Source organism: Heterocephalus glaber, unplaced genomic scaffold (assembly GCF_053883595.1).
Source record: "Heterocephalus glaber isolate CG9 unplaced genomic scaffold, H.glaber_assembly_v1.0 deba00001687, whole genome shotgun sequence".
In the NCBI taxonomy this organism is placed as follows: Eukaryota; Metazoa; Chordata; class Mammalia; order Rodentia; family Bathyergidae; genus Heterocephalus; species Heterocephalus glaber.
The window spans coordinates 24149696-24174015 of NW_028258412.1; the positions used below are offsets into that span (position 1 = coordinate 24149696).

General features: G+C 49.4%; 1 protein-coding gene across 4 annotated transcripts in view; it reads left to right on the plus strand.

Moving 5' to 3' along the window:
• Tmem132b (transmembrane protein 132B) overlaps positions 1 to 23917 on the plus strand; it is a 310198-nt gene extending 286281 nt beyond the window's left edge. For all 4 annotated transcript variants that reach the window (XM_004843978.4, XM_087198415.1, XM_021257657.2 and 1 more), the window contains 4 exons: positions 9395 to 9600; positions 16406 to 16676; positions 17872 to 18063; positions 18926 to 23917. In XM_004843978.4, the coding sequence (XP_004844035.2) occupies positions 9395 to 9600; positions 16406 to 16676; positions 17872 to 18063; positions 18926 to 20074 (1818 nt within the window). In that variant the 3' untranslated portion in view covers positions 20075 to 23917. The remainder of the gene's footprint in view (positions 1 to 9394; positions 9601 to 16405; positions 16677 to 17871; positions 18064 to 18925) is intronic.
• The last annotated feature ends 403 nt before the right edge of the window (positions 23918 to 24320 follow it).

Below are 24320 nucleotides of genomic sequence, written 5' to 3' on the forward strand. Positions count from 1 at the left end.
CCCTGTGGTGTGGGATAAAACGCTAAAAGGCAAACATCCCATGCATAAGCACATTCACAACTTTGCACCAAAGCCTGACTGTGGGTCTGGGTTGCTGACATTCTTGTAGTGCTTGTCTATGAAAGTGGAGTCCAGCCTTGCTGCATGTGGTTTAAACAGCCTCTCCCAGGAGAAAAGGTCTAGGTTTTCTTTTCTCCACAGATGGACCAGCAGTGGTAGGAGGGCAGTGCTGTGTTGGGAGGGAAACTTGCTGAGCATCTCAAGTGAGTGTCTCAGACAGTGCCCCTTGGGCCTCTGGGTGACTGGAGGAAGCAGAAGCCTGGGCACTTCGTGGGCACTGTGCACAGCCTCACTGTTGGACCACTTGAGTTTGTCCCGTCCACTCACGCGGGCTCCTCAAGGACATAGTGCTCAGATTCTCTCTGTGTCCACAGGTCCTGCTCAGAGCCCACCTTATGACATAGCTGATCTGGAATTGAAGCCCAGACTCACGCTGAATGCTCTGTGCTCTGGGTGGGCCCCGTCCTCTCTGAGCTGTATCCCTACATCTCAGGGTACAGAACAGTGACTGCTAGGGGATGCTTAGGCCTTAGCCCTCCGCTAGGCTGAGAAACATCAAGGAAACAAAAGAAACAAAAAAACAGTGGCTGGAATAGAGAGAGATTCTCTCTGGAGTACAATGGAGATATCCAGAGCCAAGGAGGAGAGAACACTGAGAAAGTAACCTGCGGAAAATCAGCTCCCACTCTTAATGCAAGGGATCATGGGAGGACTTGGAAACCCTTGGGGACCGAGGGCAACCAGAATAGCAAACTGACATCAAACCTGGCCCGGTGTGATCAGATGGACAGAAACCCCAACACTGAAGCCCTAAAAGGACACAGTGCCATCTCTAATCATAAAAAAGATTTGTCTCAGCACCTCACGAAACAACACTGTATGTCCATCTTTAAGTGAAAGGTAAAAGGCATATGAAGTCAAGACACACTCCCAAGGAGAAAAATATTAATGATCAGATGTGGGGCAGGTCTGACTCCGATATTGGACTTACCAGACAGGGACTTTAAGATAATTATGTTAAAAAAAAAGATAATTATGTTAAAGTCTATCATGGAAATGACAGACAACATAGAGGAGTGGATGGGCAATTTCATCAGAGATGACAGCTATAAGAAAGAATGAGACAGAAAGGCGAGATATGAAACTGCACCATGACAAAGATCTTGATGTATTGATAGATTTATCAGTGGACCAGTCAATGCCAACGGAAGAATCGATAAACTTGAAGATAGTCAAAGGAAATTACCAAAACTGAAACACAAAGAGAACATAAGTACCCTTTCCACTCCTGCAAAATGAAAAGTGTTCAAGAGCTGATATCAAATGGTCTGATGCACATGTAACTAGAACTCCAAAAAAGAGTAAGAAAATAGAGCCGAAGAGATACATAGTCAAGATTTTCCCAAAATTACTGACAGATGCCAAACCATAGATCAGAGCAGGTCAGATAGCACGGAAGAGGACAAATACAAACACCTAGAGACCTGATACTCAAACTGAGGCAGCCCGAAAAAGAAGACATCAGCTACCGAGGAACATGGGTCACAGTGACAGCGACTTTAACCTTGATGCGGCCTCTATTTGCTCGTTTTCATGAACCACGCCTATCGTGATGACCATCCCAGGGTCACTTGCGTAGAATATGATACTTTGTTTTTCTGTCAACGTCACCTAGGTCATATTGCTTGATGGCCAGGTTGTCTGCTATCTTGACTGATTTTTCACTTATCCTATCGTTGCTGTTCTCTTTCTTGCTTTAGTTCCCTCTCTCTCTCTCTCTCTCTCTCTCTCTCTCTCTCTCTCTCTGTCTCGCTTAATTACCTGGATTCCACTATGTAGCGATGTGGTCGCCTACCTTTCTGTCTGTCCCCGTCAGACTGTCAGCTCAGTAAGGGTAGGAACCCTGTTCCTCCTTGTTCCATCCCCGGTACCTAGAACTGTTCCCAGGTCTCAGTCATCATTAAATCAATATTTGTGGCATTTTATTCTTATTTTACAGATGAGGGATGCAGGGGAGAGAAAAGTTAGGCTGTGACAAAATATACTGGGGCTCTGGCTTGGGTTCTAAATTCTCCAAATGATGGAAGGGGCGAACACGAGCGCTGGAAAGCCTGTTGTCTGCAGGTTCACACGTGTGGAGTCCAAGCCCCTGAGACTGGGCGGTAACTCACTCAGTGTAGCAAAGAGAAGAACTGAGAAGTGGACTCAAGTTTCTGAGTCTCAGTCTGGGACCCTGAGCTTCTACAGCTGCCTTTCCTTGGACATGAGGGTGACTTCTAAGTATGCAGAGATCCAGCAGAACACTACTGTGTGTTTTCTACTGCTGTCATGGAGGAACAAACATTGAGAATAAATAGGGCCTCCCAGGTTATGACTATGAATTCAGGACAAATTATTAAAAACAGTGAGCAAAACCAGGAGTACCTTGGATTGGAATCAAACCTGAGCAGATGACAGTGAAGGTTATTTCCCCGTCTGGTGGCCTTCGCCCTGAGGACACCTGCATTCACAGTAATAAGGGGCGGATTAAATTGCTGTTGAAACCTTGCCTCATTTTGGTGGAAACAGGAAAGAGCCAGGGGCCACCCCTGACCCAGGCCACAGCAGAGATGAATTTCAGGAACGAAACTAGACACAGAGAGTGCCCATTGTGACTCCATCTCAATTCAGTTCTAGGAAAGGCAAAACGGCTCCGTGGTGGCAGGGAGCACATGGGAGGCTGCCTGGGGCTCGGGGCTGGGGGCTCGGGGCTCGGGAGTGATGGGAGAAGGAGACAGGGATGCCCTTGGGAGCGTCTGAGAGTGAGGCGGTTTCACGCAGGCTCATGCTTTAAACAGATGCATTATATTAACGGTGCACTTGGTGCAGGTTATACCTCCACAAAGCTAAAACAGGCCCCGCGTGTGGATTTAGGCTTTGGCGTTTGCAGGCCCCTCCCTCCAGCCCCTCTAGAGGCGGGACCCGGACCGCGTCTCTGGGCACGGGTTGCTGCAAGGCAGTGACATGGCCCTCCCACGCGCGGCGGGCCTGCGTACCAGTCCACACCCTGCCCTTCACCAGGTGTGGCCCCTGGACAAGCAGCCTTGTGCAGGCCTCAGTTTCTCCATTCCTAATACAGGGACAAAACTCCTAATGCACAGTTATTCGTAGAGTTTAATGAGTATAATTCTCTGTAAATTTTCAAAAACAACACAGGGCATATGGTCAATGAAAGCACAATAGCTATTATTTCTTTGATGTTACTCAATAAAAGTCAAGGTAAAATAAATACTGTCTCTGTTTATTGTGCATTAGACACGGTGTGTTTACGAAACGTAATGCATGCATAATATTTAGTGTGGATTATAATTGACTATGCGTTTTTCTCTATTTTAAGATGGAATTGTAATGTTTTCTGAGAATTGTGTGAGACACACATGATGTGATTCTGCTGTGTTTGTCTCTTCTAACCTGGGGGCACCTTTCTCAGTGGGAGAGGGGCTCAGGAGCTGTCTGTGCACAGCCAGGGTCCTGTCTGCAGCCTAATGGTCACAGAGGGGCACAGGACGGTGGACACAGACTAAACTCTTGCTGCTTTTCTAAGTAGCAAACGAAGTAAATTATGTGTCTTCCAAGAGCCCCAGAGGAGACAGCTCTACATTCGGAGAAGCCCCTTCCGTCTTCTTTATTCTTCAGTAATGGAGTTGCACAAGTCTAATTTGATAGTAAAAATATTAACCTCTAAAGGCAACTTTCCCAGGATGACATTTACAACCCATTTTACACATGCTCAAAGATTCACCTGACATAACTTATCTGTTCTCCATCTCCAGGTTCCCATTCTTAGCTCCTCTTCCTTTAGGATTGATAGCATTTGGTTTGTGATGTTCCTCTTGGGCTGAGAGAGCCCTGAAGATATCATTGAGGTGACTGATGGAAGCCTGGCTCTGATTTTTACCTCGTCATGTCTTCCTGCCATTTCTTAGAGCTCCGTTCCCCATGTGCACTCCCATATGTGCTCTCCGTGAACTCATTCAGGGTTCTTAATTTCTAGCCAAAGGCCAAATTGACCACTGGGAATCCAAGATCACACAGTTATCAGCTCTGTGTTCCCACACTTCTTGTTTCTTCTCCTGGTCTGTTTCCTCTCATACATATGAAATGACTTATTTTTCTTAATGCCATTAGCACGAGACCCCTGTGTAAGTCCCTTTGCAGTCCCTTGGTCTCTCCTTGCACCCAGACTTATCTGTTACTGAGGTGCGTAGGAATGAAAGGGTCCCAGAGGAGAGAGTTGGAATGTAGCCACGCATTCAGCATCTATTTACTGAACACCTTCTACACGCCCTTCAGTGATGGGGCAGAGACAGCAGTGGAGGGGCAAGTTCTCAAGCAGATTATCTTCAGGTGGAGAACAGAGACCAGAAACAGCCAAGAATGACCGAGGAGTGATAATTATTGGGAGGTAAATTGCATAACAGTGCAGTTTGCGAAGTGTAAGTCATACTGTATAAGCAGTAGGAAGCGTTAAGTGCTAAGGCAGTACTGTAGATATTATATACGAGTAGGACACACAGCACATGAGAGAGAAGAACACACTTCAGTACAGATGGAGAGACACCAGATAAGGGGGTGACAAGTTTAAATTAGACCCAAAAGGAAGCCTTCTGAGGTGAGGAATTTGAGTTGAGGTCCATACCTTTGTGACGCCTTTGGTGGAAAGTATCAAAAACACACAGATCAAAATGGCTTTACCAAAAAGGCAGATCTCCTAATAAGTCTCAGAGTCAGCCAGTGCCAGGCAGGCTGGTCCACTGACCCCTCCAGGTCATCAAGGACTAGGGTTTTTTCTGTCTTTCTGTCTTCCCAGCTACAGATTCAGCCTGGTCCTGCAACCAGCTTCCTCAGAGTTCTTGGATCCTCCAAATACTTCCACACTGTCATCTGCCACAACGTCTGATAGGAAGGTGCATCACTTCCAGTGCGTCTCTTTGATCGAGGAGACATATCCCAGAATTCCTGGCTGCACTCTCATACTGCATCGGTCAGAGTCATGTCATGTGCCCCTCTGTGGCAATCAATCACTAGCGAGGAGGATGGATGGGCGAGGAGGTCCGAGAACATTTTGTTAGTGAGAGCTGTAGACCCTGGAGGAGGTGCCTCTGCAGGGCTGGGACTGACCTGCAAGGCGGGGCCCGAGGGGGAGGCCAGTCTAGATCTTCAGGGGCTGGGAAGCTTCTGCCAAGAGGTCAGATTGTGTGGAGGGGGACACTCGGGAGGAGACTGAGATGCAGACTGAGGAGAGAGCCCTGGCTGGAAGCTGGGAGCCAGGTGCAGGGGGCTACCTTCCTATATCCTGAGCTTGGGACCGGCAAAGTGAAGATGGCGACACCCACTTTGCGGAGTTATGGTGGGGCTTCTTGTGAGGAGCAGTGAAGTGAAGGGAAGCTCTTAGTGAAGTCTGGCATGCACAGGAGCTGCCTCCTACTCAGTTCCCATTACGGAGGTGGTTATGAAGACGCAGTGGATGCTTATAGAATGCACACTCGCACCCTTCACGAGCTTTAACCTTAAACCCTGAAAACAGCCACTCTGTTAGGTCCCATTTCCTTTAACAAAGAGAAATCAAAGTTCACAAGTGTGAGGTGACTTGCTTGAGGCTGCCCCTCTACCGGGTGTCAGCACAGGGATTCAGACCCTGGCCATTTGGCAGGAGCTTCCTGAGCTCCCCGCCCCCCCATTGCCCCTTCCCCGGTCCGTGCCCTGGTCTTCTCTGTCTAAGGCTGAGACAGGAAGGCCGAGCATGCTCCCTCTTGGTCTTTCTCACTTGGGGTGTGCCTGGTATATTTCCATCAGTGACCTAAAAGCCCTCTGAGTATTGATTTTAGGGTTACAAGTGGGTCCATTTGTAAATACAGAATCTGTAAGTAATGAGGGTCAACCGTAAGTCTTGGGAGTGGGCAACTCTAGTTACTCACTATGATTGGCTCTTGTTGAACAGTTTTAATTGAATTACATCTGGATGGGGACTCACATTTTTCAAGGCTGGTCATGTCCCAGAGAAGGGGCTCCAAAGATAGTTAACATACAGAGTTGGCTAAAGCCTCTTGCTCTGTTACATTTTTGCTTTACTTTCTACCATGTGAGCTATGCACCCATTCCTGAAAGACAGGGCAAGATGAAGTGCTCTGAAAGAATGCAGATTTGCGGCGGTCTTACTTCATTTCTTATCACAGTTTCCAAAGTTGACCTGATCCTGACAATGGGCAGTGACCTCAGAGTGACAAGCAGGGACTGGGTGTGCGTAGCCAGCAGAATTTTCCACACATGCATGAGTTGAGGTCTGCACCCTAGGAGGTAGGGTTTGGGAAGCCCCAGCGAGAGGAGACCCCTGGCTGAACCAGGAGGAGGCGAGGGCGGGACCTGATGCATCCACTGCCCCTTGGTATTGGGGAGGTCATCTGCATGGCACAGTCAGAGGAGGCATCCAGAGCAGGGCAGGCTTGGGGTCTTCTTGAACTTCGCCTTCTCCCGCTGCAGTGTCCTTGTGTGTGTGTGTGGGGGGGCACTCTCCATGATGGGGCTCCCTACCCCTCCTAAGAATCTAAATGGACAGCAGGCAGCTCTGCACTGGGTTGGCATTATGGCATTAAGTAAGAAGAACATGACCCTCCGTTCCATTTTCTGCTCTAAGTGGAAATCCTGTTCTGATTGCTCCCTTTATACTGCGGATAATCATGCAGGCTTAAGTCCCTTGAGCAGCCATAAAAGATAGCTGATTTCCCTGGCTCATTGTTTTTCTTTTCCCTTTTCAAAAAGCAAAAGAAGGTTGGGAAAGTGTCTTCTTTTTCCAAAAGTTGGAAAAATTAAAGAGATGCTCTTTCAACTCCCACTGGAACTTGTAGGACTCAGAGGTACATTAGCTGCAATTCTCCACTTAACTTTAAAAACATGTACTGATTGTGCAGATGTATGGGGCACTGAGTGATAATTTGATATTTGTATATAGCATGTGATGATCAAATCAGGGTAGTTACCATTTGCATCTCCTTAAACAGGAAACAATTCTAACTCATAATAGTAAGTATTTATTGGCTACAGTGAGATAATTCAGTACATGGATAGGACATATACTGATGAAATCAGGGTAATTAACATGTATCTCGTCATCACTGTGATTGGGAATTTCAAGCCCCTCTCCTCTGGTTGTTCATAAAATATCTAATAGGTTACTGTGAACCGTAGCTCCCACCCCCACAGTTCCGTGGGACACTGGAGCGTGTTATTTCTGTTTGTGTTTGGGTGTTCATGATCTGACCTCCCACGATTCCTCTCCCCAACCCCTGCCAGCCTCTAGCAATCACTAGTGTCCATTCGGGCTGACTTTTAAAAACAGCTACATATAAGAACAAACAGAGTTTGTCTCTCTGTGTCTGAATTAGTTCACTTAACATTTTGTTCCATTCATTTGCTGCAAATGCTATCCCTGTCTTTATAGCTGAGAAATATCCCGTCGTGTGTATGACCATGGTTTTGCTATCCGTTAGCCCAGTGGTGGTGCCTAGGCTGACTCCATTTCTGGGGTGTGTGGGTAGTGCTGCTCCCTCTTCTCTGTGCTGATGTCAGTTCCTTTGACTGCATACCCAGGGCCAGATAGCTGGACGGTGTAATGCATTCCTTTTAACTTCTGCAGACCCTCCGTGCTGTTCTCCATGGGGTTGTGCTAATTTGCAGTCCCACCCGCAGTGCATGAGGATTCCCTCTTCTCCACATCCTTGCTGAAAGTCCCCCCACCCCCTTTGATGGAAGCCATTCTAACTGGGATGAGATAATATTTCATTGTTTTGACTCGCATTTCTCTGATAGCTAGTGAGGTTCAGGGCTTTTTCATGAATTTGTTGGCCATTTGAATTTCTTTTTTTTCAAAAACAGACACACAGACCCATAGAACAGAGTGAAGTGCCCAGAAATAACTGCATGCATTTACAGCCAGCTGGTTCTCGATGCAACCCCAGAAACAGTGGAGAAAGGGCAGCAGTTCGGTAAACAGTGCAGGAAAGGCTGGCTACTCCCACGCAGAAGACTGAAACTGATCCCATCTCACACGCTCTACAGAAATAAACTCAAAATGGGTTAAAAAACCCCACCTGAATATAAGACCTGAAACTACTAGAGGAAAACACAGGCGACCTGGGTGTGGATGTGATTTTAGTGCCGTCTTTGGAGGGGGTCCGGGGGAGATGACGACTTGTCTTAAACGACCTGGAAGCTTCCTCTCTGGAAGTTGGCATTTCTGACCTTGCCCTTGAGTTACTCTCCTGGCACCGAAAGACAGCCGGGCTCATGTCTGGGGCTCAGCAGGGTGGCACTGAGGGTTAGCGCGGGTGCGTGGTGGCAGCACTGCCTGTGTGGTGGTGTTGAGGTGTGGAGCGCCAGTGGCCACACCCTGACGCTGCGTCCCTCAGTCTGCAACCTGGAGCCAGCTGTGTCACACTGCTGGCCTCGGCTTCTTCATCTGTAAAATGAGGTTGGGGCCCCTTGAAGTTTGGTACTTCTATTGCGAATTGATGGTTTATTTTGTCTTTTGCTCATGCCCTGTCCTTCCTCCCATAGAACATCAGCACCTTTTCCTGGTGGTCCAGGAGAGAAAGTCAGCAACATTTGCTTTGTTTATCCAGAAGACGTAACCTGAAATGGAGGCCTAAACTGTCGAACCCTTAACCCGGGAACGCACGAATTAAAGATGGTAGCTCCCAGGGCTGAGTCAAAAGATGACAGTGTGACGTTACATCCTTATCTGCATTCTACAAAATTATGGTTTAACAGGGCAAAAATAACTGCACCTGAGTTTCTAGTGCATTTCACAAGTGCTTTGCCCACCAGAATTTTAATCTACCCCAAAGCTCTCATGATTTTTTTTCAGAAGATCCTCTTTAGGGATTGAATAAACTGTTTTTTTTTTTTAGTAACATTAAAAACCCGTTATGTATCTTAAAATATGGCAAAAGAGTGAAATAAGATACACCTGGGGTTTGATCGGGTACCTAAGAAAGGTGAGATGAAGACAAAAAAGCACTTGCAAAAGCAACAGAGGTTATGTAGCGCTGTTAAATTGTGTTTGTGTTTTTCCTTGTCAGCATTTTGTAACACAAAATGGTTTTCCTGTAGTCTGTTTATCAGCACCTGTCCCTAATTAGTACTGACAAACTGCCTTTTGTGCCGCTGTGTCCCCTGTGGCGCATGGCCCTGGTGTCTCATCCGTCAGCGCCGCAGCGGTTCGTGAACTTCAGCTGCTCCCGGGCCCCCTCGTGGCTTTCCTGCTGATGCACTTCACGCTTCTCTCTCTTTCCCCAAGGTCTCCAACAACTGTGACTCCATTTTCGTGAACGGGAAGGAGATGAAGAGCAAAGTGGACACGGTCGTAAACTTTACCCACCAGCACTTCACCTCCCAGGTGGAGGTCACTGTTTGGGCGCCCCGGCTGCCCCTGCAGATCGAAATCTCCGACACAGAGCTGAGCCAGATCAAGGGCTGGAGGATCCCGGTGGCCTCCAACAGAAGGTGAGGACCAGAGAGAGGACAAGGAGCTGAGGCTCCGGGGCCCAGGTCTCTGCTGGAGGCAAACTGGCACAGGAAGCCACAGCCACAGTGGCTTAGTGGGCTGTGCCTAGAGTTCCGTGGTGGAGCCGGGCACTTAGTAGCACTACGGCCTGAGGAGAGGAGAGGTGACAGTCACAGATGGTGATAACATCAAACTCCTCATGGGGTGGTTCCCAGGATTCATTATGGCTATGTGGTCATGCAAACCCTGGCATTTAGGGTCTAGCGGTTTCCCAGGTCCTGTTGACACCACGCATTCCCGTGTTGCTTGTGCTCCGTTCCCCTGCCGGTCAGTGTTGACTCCATTCATGGGCGACTGTCCCGTAATTGAGGCAGCCAGCTCTGGAGCAAGGCTGCCTGAGTTTTCACCCTCTCTTCCCACTTGGTATTGACCTTGCGACTTAACCTACCCACTCCTCAGCTGCTTCATCTACAAACTTGGAATAATGCTATCGCTGAAAAGTTGTTCCAGGAATTCAATGAAATCATGCCTACTGCAGCAGACAGAATTCCAAAGCTGACCCCAGCTACCCCGAGACTCCGTCTCCTGGGCATCCAGTTGCACACTAACTGGGCAGTGCGCTGAGGGGCTTTCCAGACAGAACTGCAGCCAGCCAGTCGCCGTAAGACACAGGCGTGACCTGGGTGGACTGGCCCCATCAGATGAGCTCTCTTACTGGCAGCATGGAGGGAAGCTGAATTTGAGGGTCAGAACAGTTAGGATGCTGCTGGTTTTGAAGATGGGTTGAGCCACCTACAAATGAAAGTCGGTGACATCTTTAGGAGCTGGGAGCAACCTCAAAGTGACCACCAGCTGGGGAATGGAGCCCTCAGTCCTTCAACTGTGAGAGGCAGATAACCTGCCACGACCTGGCTACTCCGACATGTGGGCCCTTCCTGCACTTGCAGGGCGGAGGGCAGCTGCACTGCTGCCTTGCTTGTGGCCTTGTGTGTTGCTGTGCAGGAAGCTGGCTGAGCCTGCCTGGGCTGTGACTAACCTCAGAAGTGTGAGCAAATACTTGATGTTGTCTTAAACTGTGACGTTTGTGGTTATTTATTTTGCCACAGTAGGAAAAGCAACAGAGCCCTGGTACCCAGTGGAGCGCAGCTGTAACACTTGCTCTCCTAGCGTAAGCGTGCTGTGTCCTGGGAGTCAGGCAATGGGCAGATGCTGGAAGGATTTTGAGGAACATAATGGGAACATAATGGCCATGAACAAACTGTTAGTAGAAGCAGGGGTGGGAGGCTGCTGCCCATGTGGCATCGGGAGCACTGGAGAGAAATCCTAAATCACCTTATAGAAAGCCAAAATCATGTGAGAAAATGGAACCTTCCAGGGAGGGTTCAGAGGGAAGTGAGGAAGGGTTCTTGTCGGGTAGGAGAAGCAGGCTTAGCAGAAGCGCATCCTGCTGTGGGGTAGAAAGCCAGCAAGGCCAGCCGTGCCACTAGGGTTTCCAGGCTGCCTGCAGTGTGCTCCTTGGATTCCTCTTGCTTCTTATAGTGCAGTGGGAGAGGAGAGGTAAATGGAGGGATGGATAGGCACAAAGGAACAGGACACCAGGGTGCTGGGCTCCTCAGCGCCCCTCCGTGGTGGGGAGTGTGAGACGCACTGCTAGGCCAGTGTGCTGTGCAGTGAAGGCCAGCACGTAGCTCTCCGGTCCTGCTGAGTGTGGGAGGGCAGGGCCAGGGCAGTGGCACTTCAGTGTGCCCACAGCATCTGCCCCCGACCCTGCAGAGAGGGCCTCCCCACCCCCCCGGCAAAACCACCCGGGAGGGGGCACTGCGGCGGCGGGGGGTGTGTGTTAGTGTGTGAGTTCACTGTGTCAGAGGGCCAAGCTGACCAGAGCAGCCCTGCTGGGCTCTGAGCCCGGGCGGCCATTAGAGCTGAAGCCCACAGAACTGGGCCAGGACTTGCACACAGACACAGAGCAGACCAAACTGAAATGATCTTAGTGGGATCCAGGGGCTTCTGCCATGGCGTCCGAAATGTATAGAACAGAATCAAAAGTCAACGAGGAAATAAAAAGCTTTCTACCAGGAATTACAAACAGTTTGGAATCAGTGAAAAAGCAGAGCTCAGGAAGGAAATGCAGTTTATAAAAAAGAACAGGATGTGAATCATGAGCTAAAAAGTACGCTGACTGGGAAAAACCCCTCAATGAATGGGCCAGGAAGCACGTGGGGTTGACACAGGATTTAGCTGGTGAGCTGGGGATAGACAACACAAGTGACTCCATATGAAGAACAGAAAACAGAGTGGGGAAAAAGGAACAGCACATCAGGGGCTCTGGGGACAGTAAAAACCCTAAGATTACTGCAACTAGAATCTGAGAAAGGGAGGAGGAGAGGGTAAAGCTGGAAGAGTATTTGAAGAAGTAATGGCTGAAAATTCCCCAAGTTTGGCAAAAGATATACATTTACAGTCAGAAAGCTGCAGAAATGGTAAAAGTGACAAACCCAGATAAGTGCCATCATAATGAAGCTTCTGAAATGTAAAGACAAAGGGAGACTCTTCAGAAGATCCAGAGAGAAGTCAGCATCTTAGTCACTGTCTCATCATCAGGACGAAATACCTGACACCCAGAACCTAAAGGGGGCGGGATTTGTTCTGGCTCACAGGTGTAAGCCCATGGCTGGCGGAAGGCCCTGGTGGAGGAGACTGCTCACCTCCTGGAGGGTAGGAAGCAGAGGGAGAAGGGAGGAGCTGGGAGGGAGACAGACCCTTGTGCCCCCCGTGACCACCGCTTCAGCCAGGTGCTACCACCTAGCGGCGAGGCAGGCTTAGGGCCCCGATAATCCAATCACTTTCCAAACACAGGAGGCTTTTGGGGCCATTTTATTCTTTTAATTTTTGTTTTTAAAAATTAATTTTATTGGTACATTTTAGATAGGCATAATGATCACATTCACCTGAAGGACTTTATACCCAGACATAATATATCTCGATCTTTCTCTTTTCCTCAGTGCCCTCCCCTCCCTTCAACCCCTCCTTCTCTTAGTTATGAAAGCTTTGTTTTCATTTTTTCTTCTATTCTTTTTTCTTTTCCCTCCCTCCCTCCCCCTTCCTTTCCTCCTCTTCTTTCCCTTGTTCATATTCTCATTTGAACTCTTTCTGCCTCTGTCCCAATATCTGTTATACATTTTGGTCCTTATTTACCCTTCTGGTTTCTCACACCAGAGAAACAATGAGGTATTTAAACGTGTGTGTCTGATTTACGTCATTAAAAAATATGGTCTCGCCAGAGATTTAGCTCAGTGGTTCTGCTGCCTGCCCTGCAAGCAAAAGGACCCGAGTTTGATCCTTGGTACCAAAAAAAAAACAACCAAAAAAAAAAAAAACCCCCACAAAGAATATGGTCTCAAGGTGCATCCATTGAGCTAGAAATATCCCAGATTTATTCTTCGTTATCCATTCATCAGTTTGTAATAGGTAAATCTTGGAAAACAGCCCAAATGCCCATCAACCAATGAATGGCTGTGGTATGATGCTTTCAACTCTTTCAGGAAGATACCAAGAAGAGGAATAGTGGGGTCAAATGGACCTCTACTTTTAGTTTGTTGAAGAGTCTCCACACTGATCTCTGCAGTGATTTGACCAGTCTACACTGCCACCAGCAGTGGAGCAGGGTTCCTTTTTCCCCAAACCCGTGTCAGCATTTTTACTGGTTGCTTTCTTGATAATACCATTCTTTCTGGAGTGAGATGGAATCTCAGTGTCGTTTTCATCTGCATCTCTCGAATGACCAGTGATGCTGAACATTTTTTCATACACTTATTTTTGGGGGCCATTTTAGCTCCAAATCATCGCATACAGGAATTGGAGGGAGAGTGAATTTCTCACCTGAACCCATGAGGCCAGAAGAAGGGAGTGCCTTGTTCAAGTGCTGAGAGGAAAGACCTGTCAGCCTGGAATCTATATCTGGCAAGAGCATTCTTCAAGAGTGAAGGGGAAACAAAGACATGAAGAAAAACGTAAGAGGATTTGTTTCCAGATCTACCCTTGCAGAATGGTTAACAGAAGTTCTCCGTAAGAAAGTGACACCTGAAAAAGATACGGAGCTCAGAAAGGGAGGGTGAAAGTGGTGTTCAATGGGACAGAATCGCTTCCTGAGTTCAGGATGGCTGCCTTCCTGATGGAGTTCTTAAAGCATATTTGGATGTTGAAGCGAAACATTATAACATCACCTGATACAGCATTAAAGTGCATAGAAGGGACCCTTAATGACATCTTTTAAAGCGGGGAGGGCCCTGGACCCTAAGTGGAACCAAAGTGTCTACATGCAAAGTATCAAACTTCGCTGCCACTGGGCCACGGTAAGCGGTGTGTGTGTGGATGTTAAATCACATGCATGTGCTCAGAACATCAGTGGAATCTGAAAGAGCTGCGTGTACCAGTGCCAGGGCCCGCAGCACCGAGGTGGCCCTGGGGTCACAGAGATGCTTGCAGCGAGTGTCCTGGGTCTCCCTATGCTTTTTTTTTTTTTTTGACTTTCAGTGAATTTACAATTATTTTAAAATTTAAAGTTAAAAAACACACTGGACAGAGTCTGTCCTAAAATAACAGAAATATTTTGTTTCAGTATTACAGTACTAGACTGTCTCATAGTCACAGACAACTTTTATAAAATGCCACTTTTAGACGAAACATTAAATATGCTTTGTAATATTCTTTCCATTTTACCCATTTAATTAAGGGAAACTTCACACTACTACAGATATACATCTAGTAGCATTTATTATAAGATAAACTTAATCTAAAATTTAATATAAAGACAACAAGACAGCGTTATTAAATTCCGAGGAGACACTGCTGTCTGTCGGTGTGTTCATCTTTATTAACTAACAAGGGCAGGGAGCGTCGGGGCATCCCGCATCCACCAGAGATGGTCCCGGCATTGTGTGCCGAAGGACTGATAAATAAAAAGGAGTGGCTTTCCAGTATGTCATGCGGTGTTTTTCAATGCTGGCTGCTCTGCCACCTAACATTATCTCTCTTACCCGTAAAGATGTTTGCTCCTGGCTTTAGGAACCCTTGCTCTGTCACAGTGCCGGTGAGAAGTTTCTGTGCTTTTCCGCTCAGAAAGGGAGATGGAGTGGAATGCGAGCGGGAAGGTGGGTTTCAGAAGCCCCGCAGAGCCAGGTACACATCCCTGGTAGCAGTTGTTGGGGCCACATGGCCACTGTGCACCTTGGTATTAGCGGGCACACATAAAGGGCACGGCCTGCCTGTCATGGATCTTGCCTGTCTTAGTTACTTGCTTGTTGCTGGAACAAGATACCCAACAAGTTAAAGGGTGAGTGTATTTTGGCTCAGTTTGTAGATGTTTCAGTCCTTACTCAGCTCTTTACAAGGCTGGGCGCCCTGGCAGAGGGACATGGTGGAGGAGGAACAGTTTATGGCAGGGCGGGCAGGAAGCAGGGATCATGGAAAGAGGAGGGAGACAGACCTGCCACACAACAACCAAAGTAACCCACCTTTTCCCACCCGTCCCACCTCCCACATGACAACCAGGGGTAACTCACTAGTGGACTAACTCACTGATCAGTGCCGCACACCATGATCCAATCACCTCCCCAAAGCCCTGTCTATGAGTGCATGAGGGGACATGCTAGATATGAGCCATGACACTGGCCCTGCAGGCCATAACCTGTCCTCTGTCCTGTTTCTTTCCTCATTGGCAAGCTCAGGATGACATTTCAGCCTCAGTCTCTAGTGCTCTGTGAGGATGGAATGAGTTAAGTGTGTGTGGCTATGTGGATTGAGTTGTCATGGTGATGGGGAGGCCAGGCCCTGGTAGGTCTTCCTCAGAATCCATGAGTCCTTGCCCCTTCACTCTGATACAGTCCTTGTCCACTGATGTCACAGATGAGGCAGCAGCCACTGAGCAAAGTCCTTGTTCAAGGGAGGTGGGACAGGTTCTTCTTGCAGGGAAGGCTCTGGAATTACAGAGCCAGAGAGGATTTCCTGGGGTTGGGTGTGGACAGGTGGGGATCAGAGGAGAAGAGGTGCTGCAAAGGAGGACGCACTGGGGCCCTGAGGGAGAAGCCAGGCTGGGCAGCAGGGAGACAGGGTTTTCCGGCAGCAACAGCAGCGCTCTGCTGCCAGTGCAGCGGGTTTGGTTTGGCCAGGCCTGGGTTAGGGGAGGGCACTTTGGTGCTTTGGGGGCTGCGAGCTGAGCTCCGAGGAGGCCACTCCTGTGGTGATGGGAGGCTCCACAGTGGGAGGTGGGTGCCAGGGCCCTGAACTGTCCCAGGGCTTGTCCCTGTGCTTCCCGGGGGGCCTTCCCGGATTGTCACCCCTGTCCTCACACATGCCTGGCAGAGGGGTGCACAGCTGTCCTCGTCTTGATGTCCGGGGTGAGGAAGCTGAGCCTGAGGGAGGAGAGGAAGCTGGAGTCACCCACCCTCGATTCGCCATCGTGTTCCCTCCCCGGGCCAGGCCAGGCCCTGCCTCCTCCTTCCCACATGGGTGGTGGCTTTTCAGTGACTGCTTTCTGGAGCACAGAGTTCAGAGGCCCTGCCTCCGCCCAGGGCCTGAATCTCCCACCGCTCTGGAGGAGGTGGTGGCTGCACGTGTTGTCTGTGTCCCAAGTATGAGGCCACCCGTGGAGTACACGGCACCACCAGAGCATTGTGGGATGAACGAGTCGTGGACGACCGGCAGAGAAAACCATTTGCTTTCACTGCGCTTCCTCACACACAATCTAAACCTGGGGCCCAGGCGCCCTTGCCCGCAGGAGGCTGACGCTGCTTTGTCTCTGCTCAGGCCAACGCGGGAGAGCGAGGACGAGGAGGACGAGGAGCGCAAGGGCCGAGGCTGCTCCCTGCAGTACCAGCACGCCCTGGTGCGCGTCCTCACCCAGTTCGTGGCCGGGGCGCCAGACGCAGGCCAGCTGACCTACATGCTGGGCCCTGACTGGCAGTTTGACATCACCAACCTGGTCACCGAGTTCATGAAGGTGGAGGAGCCGAAGATCGCCGAGTTACAGGATGGCAGGACGCTGGCCGGGCGGGAGCCAGGAATAACCACCGTGCAGGTACAGCTGTCCCTCTTGGCACCTGGCCCAGCTCCCGTCTGTCCTGATGAGCAGCCAGGGAGCTGTGGCTACCAGGGACACGCACGTGGGTGAGAGTGTGCATGCACACCCAGGAGAGTACGGGTCAGGGTGCCTGGAGCAAGTGTGTGTGTGTCAGAGAATCGTGAGAAACGACAGAATACTAAGTGAAAAGGTGGTTTTTTGCATTTTAGAGTTGAGGATTACTGAATCTTTTACCAGGGAAAGCTACAGCAAACACAAGTGCGATCTTTTCCTCGATGTAATGTTGTACTTCTTAAAACATACCCTGTTTGGCATGCTGGGGATTGAACTCCTGCTAGGCCAGTGCTCTACCACTGAGTAACATGCTCAGCCCTTTTTCCAATTTTCTTTGGAGACGGGGTCTTGCTAGTTGCCCAGGCTGGCCTGGAACTTGCCATCCTCCTGCTACTTTACTTTTTGTGCAGTATATTGCCCATAGAAGGTAGTCAAATCTCTGAAAGCTTATTTTCCCCATGCCTGGAAGGATAACCATTTCGCTACACAATATATTGGTTGCACTAAATGTGGATTCATTAGCTGTATTTCAGGAGTAGACAGATTTTTAAAAGCATATATTTGCAGAAAATGTTACAGAGTGTTTTCTCTATACAAACTTAAACTGTTACCGCTTATCTGTTCATATTTTAGGTGTTGGCAAAGTTGGGTTACATGTGTTCTAGCCTGTATTTGTCTCTGTTTCTGTGTAACAGGTTACCACGACTTTGGCATCTTACAGCAGCACTGATTTCAGTGTCCCGGGGTGGGGGGGCTCTGCGCTCCAGGTGCCCCGAGGCCGGGGTCAGGCCTGGGCCCCCCCCCCCCCCCGTGGGAGTCTGGGGAAATAATTGGCCTCAGACGGACTCAGGTCCTCAGAAGAACTTAGCTCTCTCGGTTTGGCAGCCCTGAGGTCCCGTTTCCTTGCTGTCCTGAGGGGACCCTCACACTGCTTCTCACCGGCAGTCTCCGAGTTGTGAGGCCAGCTGGGCCACGGGACATCCCATGGTTGCAGGGGGCTTTCTTCTCGGGGCTGTGGTTCCAGGGTTAGGGCCGGGCATCTTTCGGGTGGCCGCTCCAGAAACGGCCTGCAGAGCGCTAGGAGGAGGCTTCAGGGCAGTTTCGTGGGGCAGCGGCTGAGGGTCTGTTCGCTCCTCAGGTCCTCTCGCCGCTGTCGGACTCCATCCTGGCTGAGAAGACCGTGCTGGTCCTGGATGACCGGGTCACCATCGCAGAGCTGGGCGTGCAGCTGGTGGCTGGCCTGTCTCTTTCCCTGCAGCCTCACAGAGCAGACAAGAGGGCTGTCGTCTCCACAGTGGCTGCCCAGGACGTCCTCCGAGCCCCACAGCAGGTGAGAGCCCCAGAGGCCCCGGCCCCGGGCCGTGACGCCACTGCCTGTGTCTGTTGTGGCATCCAGCAGAGCTGCTGACTCCTCGCCCTTCCTGCTGTCAGTCCAGCCTCGCTGTCTCTGAGAAAAGCAGGCAGAGCCTCGGGTACATTTCCCTTTGCCATGTGCTCCCCAGTGGGCCGGTGTGTGCCAGGCTCAGCCTGCTGCTAGACCGTGAATAAAAGATCGTGTGCTCACCTTTGCCAACCGAACAGGTGACTTGTGATGCTTGGAAATTCCATTCAGCCACTTGAACAGGGCTGGCTAACAGGCCCCAGATTGCTGCTGTTTACTGCAGTTATTGCCGAGTCAACAACTCTCCTCCATCTTTAAACTTTTATAAATCCTTTATAAATCCTTTATAGACACAGGGGTCCTGAGCCGTACAAGCCAGCCAGCCTCGTAGTACAGTGCTGACTGAGAGCTCCCATGCAGTGGTGCTTTGCTTCCTAATAAGGATGTGCACAGGGATGTTATCTGAGCAGGAGCCTGATTAGCTGCACCTGAAGTTGATTCAGACAAATTTCCTGATCTTTCAGAGTGTTTTTGGAAAGGTCAAAGTCAAACTCTGTGGTGTGGCATGCAATAAATTAATTTGCACTTTAATGCATTCATTAAAGCATATTATTTGTTCCTCCTACCATGGGGCTACAGCACTTTATTGATGCCCACTCAAGAGATAATAAGAACCATTCAAGATTAGAAAACAGAGAAGTTTACTTTTCTCTGTATGTTTAAATAACGGACACAGGAAATCTTACCTATGTTTGTAAATTTGAAGGAATCCGATTGTAACATTATGCTTTGGCTTCATTTTCCTCCTTAGGAAGCAATAGTCAGTACGTGGCTGTTGTTCAGTGATGGTTCGGTGACGCCACTAGACATTTACGATCCCAAGGATTTTTCCATAACCGTGTCATCGCTGGATGAAATGGTGGTGTCCGTCCAGCCAAACCTTCGGTCCCAGTGGCCGGTCGTGGCTGCAGAGGGCCAAGGACAAGGGCCCCTGATTAAGCTGGAGATGATGATCAGTGAGCCTTGCCAGAAGACCAAGAGGAAGAGCAGTCTTGCTGTGGGCAAGGGAAACGTCAAGGTCAGGTTTGAGCCAAGTGTTGACGGGCACCAAGGAGGCAGCAACGACATCGAGGGCGTGAGCCGAGAGTACAGAGACCACCTCAGTAACTCCATAGAGCGGGCGGGAAACCAGGAGCGAGCCGTGCAGGAGTGGTTCCAACATGGCGCACCCGCTGGCCAGGAGGAAAGGACCCGCGGAAGTGCAAGTCCGCAGCCTCCGGTGGGAAGAAAGGACGAGAAGGTTCTCAGAGGCAGAGGTGCAGACGCCTTCACCAGCTTCCCCACTCAAGGGAAGTCGCCCGACCCCAACAGCCCCAGCGACCTCGCGATGAGCCCGAGGGGCCTCACGGACCTGGAGATCGGCATGTACGCCCTGCTCGGCGCCTTCTGCCTGGCCATCCTGGTCTTCCTGAGCAACTGCGTGGCGTTCGCCTGGAGATACAGACACAAGAGGTTCGCGGTGAGCGAGCAGGGCAGCATCCCGCACTCCCACGACTGGGTGTGGCTGGGGAACGAGGTGGAGCTCCTGGAGAACCCGGGGGACGTGACGCTGCCCTCCGAGGACTGCACGGCCGCGCTCGAGCGGGGGCTGCAGCTGGAGGAGAGGAACTTCCTGCTGAACGGCGGCTCCCTGAAGACTTTCCACGGCCAGCTGCTCAGACCTCCCGACTGTGTCTATGAGAAGGAGATGAAGAACGAACCCGTGAGTTCTTCGGGCCCGAAGAGGAAGCGGGTGAAGTTTACTTCCTACACCACCATCCTCCCCGAGGACGGCGGCCCCTACACCAACTCCATCCTGTTCGACAGCGATGACAACATCAAGTGGGTCTGCCAGGATATGGGGCTGGGGGACTCGCAGGACTTTAGAGACTATATGGAAAGACTGCAGGACCAGATGTGAGCTCCTTTTTTATGTTTGTATTCACCTTTATGCCTTCTGTTTTCGGGACGGTGGAGCAGTGAATCCGATCAGCAATAGGGATGACTTAGCAGAGTTTACCTGGTGGAGGCCTGGCGGGATGTCTACCTAGGCAGGCTTCGGAGGCCTGGGGGCACGGCTGCTGGGCTTTAACCAGAAAATGCCTCTCACACAGCTGCACACAGGGCCTGGAGAAACCCTAAGAAAACGGTCTCTCTCCTGCCCGCTCCGAGCTCGGTGCACGTACAATAAACCCGACCCCACAGACGATGTGAGTCCTCTCACGGCAAACGGTAACTAGGAAGGATCTGGGGGGTGACTTTTCTACTCTTAGACCTTTTAAAGCACAGTGGATACTCAGAGCCCTTGGCCTGAGTCGAGACATATGTGAGAGATAACTGAATGTAGCTTCCTTGTTTGTTAGGTCGCTGCTCGTTATTTTTTATATACATTTGCACCCGCACCTGTTCCTTTCTCCTCTGGATTTTCTTTCTTTTTTCTTTTTTTTTGTTTTTTGTGAAATGTGAAGCGAAGAAATTTCAGTCTTCCCTTTGACATCCTGTTTGATTTTCACGCGTGTTTCACTCCCTGGGACGTGCCACACCCTTGTCACTTCCTGGGTGCCTGCAGGATGTCAGGTTCGTCCAGCTGTCTGCACTGTGGAGGGGCGGAGTCTAAGAAGTTTCTTCTCACTTTGTGGTTCCTTTTTTGTTCAGCTTTCCTGAGTAAGACTGGGGTGGGGTTTACTTAAAGTGTTACTATCCAGGGAGGGAGGGCCATTTCTTTATGGTTTTGTACAGGAAGCTTAAAACATTTGGAGAAAAGTTGTGAATCACAAACATTTGTTTTTGTCATCTGCTTGTTGAAAATTCTGAGGAGCTCCTGGAGTGCATTTCTGAGGACAGAAAGACCCCAACATAGCTGTATTTATAGCCGTATTCTTTGTGGTCAACAGTATATTATCCAAGCTGACATCTAAAAGTGGAATTGATCCTACACAGAAAGGAAATTGCCTAGGAAATATCTTCAGACTAAACTTTCCATTTTACCAGAACAAAAACAATGTTTTAATGGTGTCTAAAAAATTAGCAATATATAGAAATCCATCCATACAGTGACCAAGAAAAACAAATCTCAACCGTGACCCTGGCAGAGGTAAAACTTTTGCAGGTATGCATTGGTGGAGAAAAGCAGCAGGTTCCCCCCAAATTCATAAAAATAAATGGCTACTCCACAGCCTAAGAAGCTGGCCTTATGAGCAATCCACACCTATGGAAAAATGAAAGTGGTCAGAGAATAAAAAAGATTCCTGCATAATCTTAAAATAAAGTTACTTAAGAACATTGTGGATGGCCACAGGCAGAGCAAGATTTTCAAATAAGCAAAATGTGAGTTTTATTTGTTAAGATGGCATGAGCGGAAAGCAGCGCACTGGCATGCCCCATCATGAGTTAACCAAGCCATTTGCATCTGCATAAAATGGAATTTTAAAGGCCCAAAGTAAGAAGGACACGCATGAGGTCACCTGCAGCAGGTCCCTGGCTCCAAAAGGTTGGTGACCAAGCTATTCAAGAGAGAGCTTGTCTTGTTCAAATGTTCTCGTTTTAGATTCCCATAGGTGGGAACATGGCAGTCAACCTCTCTGAGCTGTGAAGTAGCGGACAGGAAGTCTGCCTTGGCTTGCACTGCAGTGTGCGCACACGGGGCCGACTGCACAGGGGACCCGGGCCTGGGGTGCAGGAGCTGGGGTCCTGTGAGTGGGGCTTAGGGACCAAGGCTGGTGGGATTGCAAGGAGCTTGAGTTTGCTGGAGAATGGAGCAGGGGGTCCAGCATCAGCGCCCAGGAGTTTACACACTGGTGTCCGGCCCCTCTGAGGAGGAGCCCCCAGTTAGCCAGCAGCCTTCGGAGATGGCCGGGGAGGTGGTCCTAAGCCGGGCAGAAGAAAAGTGCACACACTGACTGACATGTGGCTTTCCAGGTACGTGGGGCTCCTCTCAGAGGTATTCTCAACACTGCCTCCCGTAGGGTCTTCAGTGTTCACGAGACCATGGGGGCTCATTCCCCAGCGTGAGGTGCTTCACTGAATGGGGTCCCACTGGCACAGGGAGACTGGGGCAGTTGTGTAGCTAGTTTAGAAGGAAATTACCATTTCTGTGGTTGTGAGGTTCAGGAACCTACCCAGGGGTGCATTTCCTGTGAGGGGAGAACCTGGCTGGGGGGGGGGGGGCGGCGGGTGTAGGGCTTGCTGCTCCCTGAGCCGGGAGCTGACCATGGTCCTGAAGATGCCCTCAGGGACCACGCACTCACCACCTCTGCGTCTGTGTTAGAACTCCGTCAGTTCAAAAGAAAAGTTAAGTGGGAGGTCGTGATGGTTCCTTTCATCACACAACATTCACGTGTAAACACTCACTATACACCTGAGTACTGAGGAGTCAGTGGGAGTCAGGAGTGGCTGTCGTCATTCTCAGCTTGGCATGGATGTTTTTCAGTGTAAGAGAGTTTCACAGTTGCATTTTGGTCTCCAAGTACTGCTTGAGATCCTAAACCGTGGCTTGTATCACCTTGTTTTCCAGCTAGTCAGTTACAGTTATTAAGCACTATGCTCAAAAATATCTAAACTAAACTGGAAGAATGTAAGATGCCAAGCCTGGAAGTCCAATTTCCCAGAGGCCACGCAGTTTTCTTGGGTTCTCTAGGTTCGTAAGGCTGAAGTGTCCAAACTATGGGTCGCAGTAAATAACCTGAACCGAACAGGGGCTATGAGGTCCCTTCCTTTCCCACGAGAGTGGCATCTCAGAGGAGGAAGGAGAAAACCTTTCCAGGGGTACAGGCTGTGGACCCTGTGGTCGCACAGAGGAGGGTTGAGGCACAAGACAAAGATTACAGGACCCAGAGCAGCAGAAGGCAGGCGACCACTGCTCCAGAGTCCAGATGTGCTGTTGTTGGGACCAGGAAGCGGCGGGATTTCCATTTATAAATATGAAGGGAGTGAACACATGGATTGATTTTAGTCCATCTGTAGACTAATTTTTACCTTGCTAATTTTAAGTTTTAGGAAAGCTATCTTTGTACATTTTGATCAACATTCTTGTTTCCTTTTTTAAGAAAGGGGTCATTCCAATGTTGGGATGTTGGAAACACAGTAAAAATTGTGTTTGCCAGTGAAGAACTTACAGTCCAAGAGCAATGACCAGGGCAGGTGGTTTCATCTGAAATCATACATGTCATTGGCACCTTGGAGGATTCTACTCTAATCCCCTGAAAAAGGGTCTCAATTCTCCATTTCCTCCTCTGTGAATGATGCCACAGCTGGTTTATACACTCAGTAACCCATTCCCCAATAAACATGATCTGTGTGTAATGTAATGCTGATCACCTGTTTTGTAAATGGGCAGAGTGGGGGGTGGAGAAGTTATGCTGAAATATGGATAGCAGCTATTTTTGTATGTAATATAGGCAATATACTGAAACTCTGAGAGTTGTATTGGAATAAATACCCTTTAAAATAAAAGCATGCAAAACTGTAGCTTTTAAATGTACAGACAACCAGTTCAAAAATATTTAAACTGATGGGAAAACCACTGAAGCCTGGCATCGTGAAACTAGGGGCTGTGGCCTGGACAGTCTGCGGCTCACGTTGGGACGGTCGGTGGGATCTGCCAGAACACTTTCACCTCCCCCTTCCTTCCTTTTGGATTTTTCTTTCTTTCCCCTCCTGGAAATCTTTCAGAACTAAAGTGACTTCATTTTCCAGCATAAACGTATATTCTAACCACAGGGTAACTCATCCTTTTTAACATGAAAATAAACATTTAAATATCCTTCGATTGGTTTCATTATTTTATCCATGTATTTCCACCTTAGTTTCTGGAGCTGTCTGACTGGTGGTATATGTGTGTGTGTGTGTGTCTATATTTTCCTTTCTTTTCAGCCAAAGATTTTAGCACCCTTGATACAGCAATAAATGCACACGAAAGGAAAACTCCCTAGAAGTTGCAGTTTCTCCGTACTAACAGCTCCGCGCATGTTCTGCAGATGGGTCGGGTGTCTCCTGAAAGTGCGCCTGTGCATCTCTCAGCCTGTCCAGGGCCGAGCCCTCTTGAAGCCCAGTGCTAATGCATGGGCCGTGTGGCAGCCTCTGGCCTCTTCGGCCTTCTGGTCTTTGCTGGCCAGTGGCTTGGTTATGTGTCTGTATTTGGGTAGGGACTTTGCATGGGGTCTGGGCTT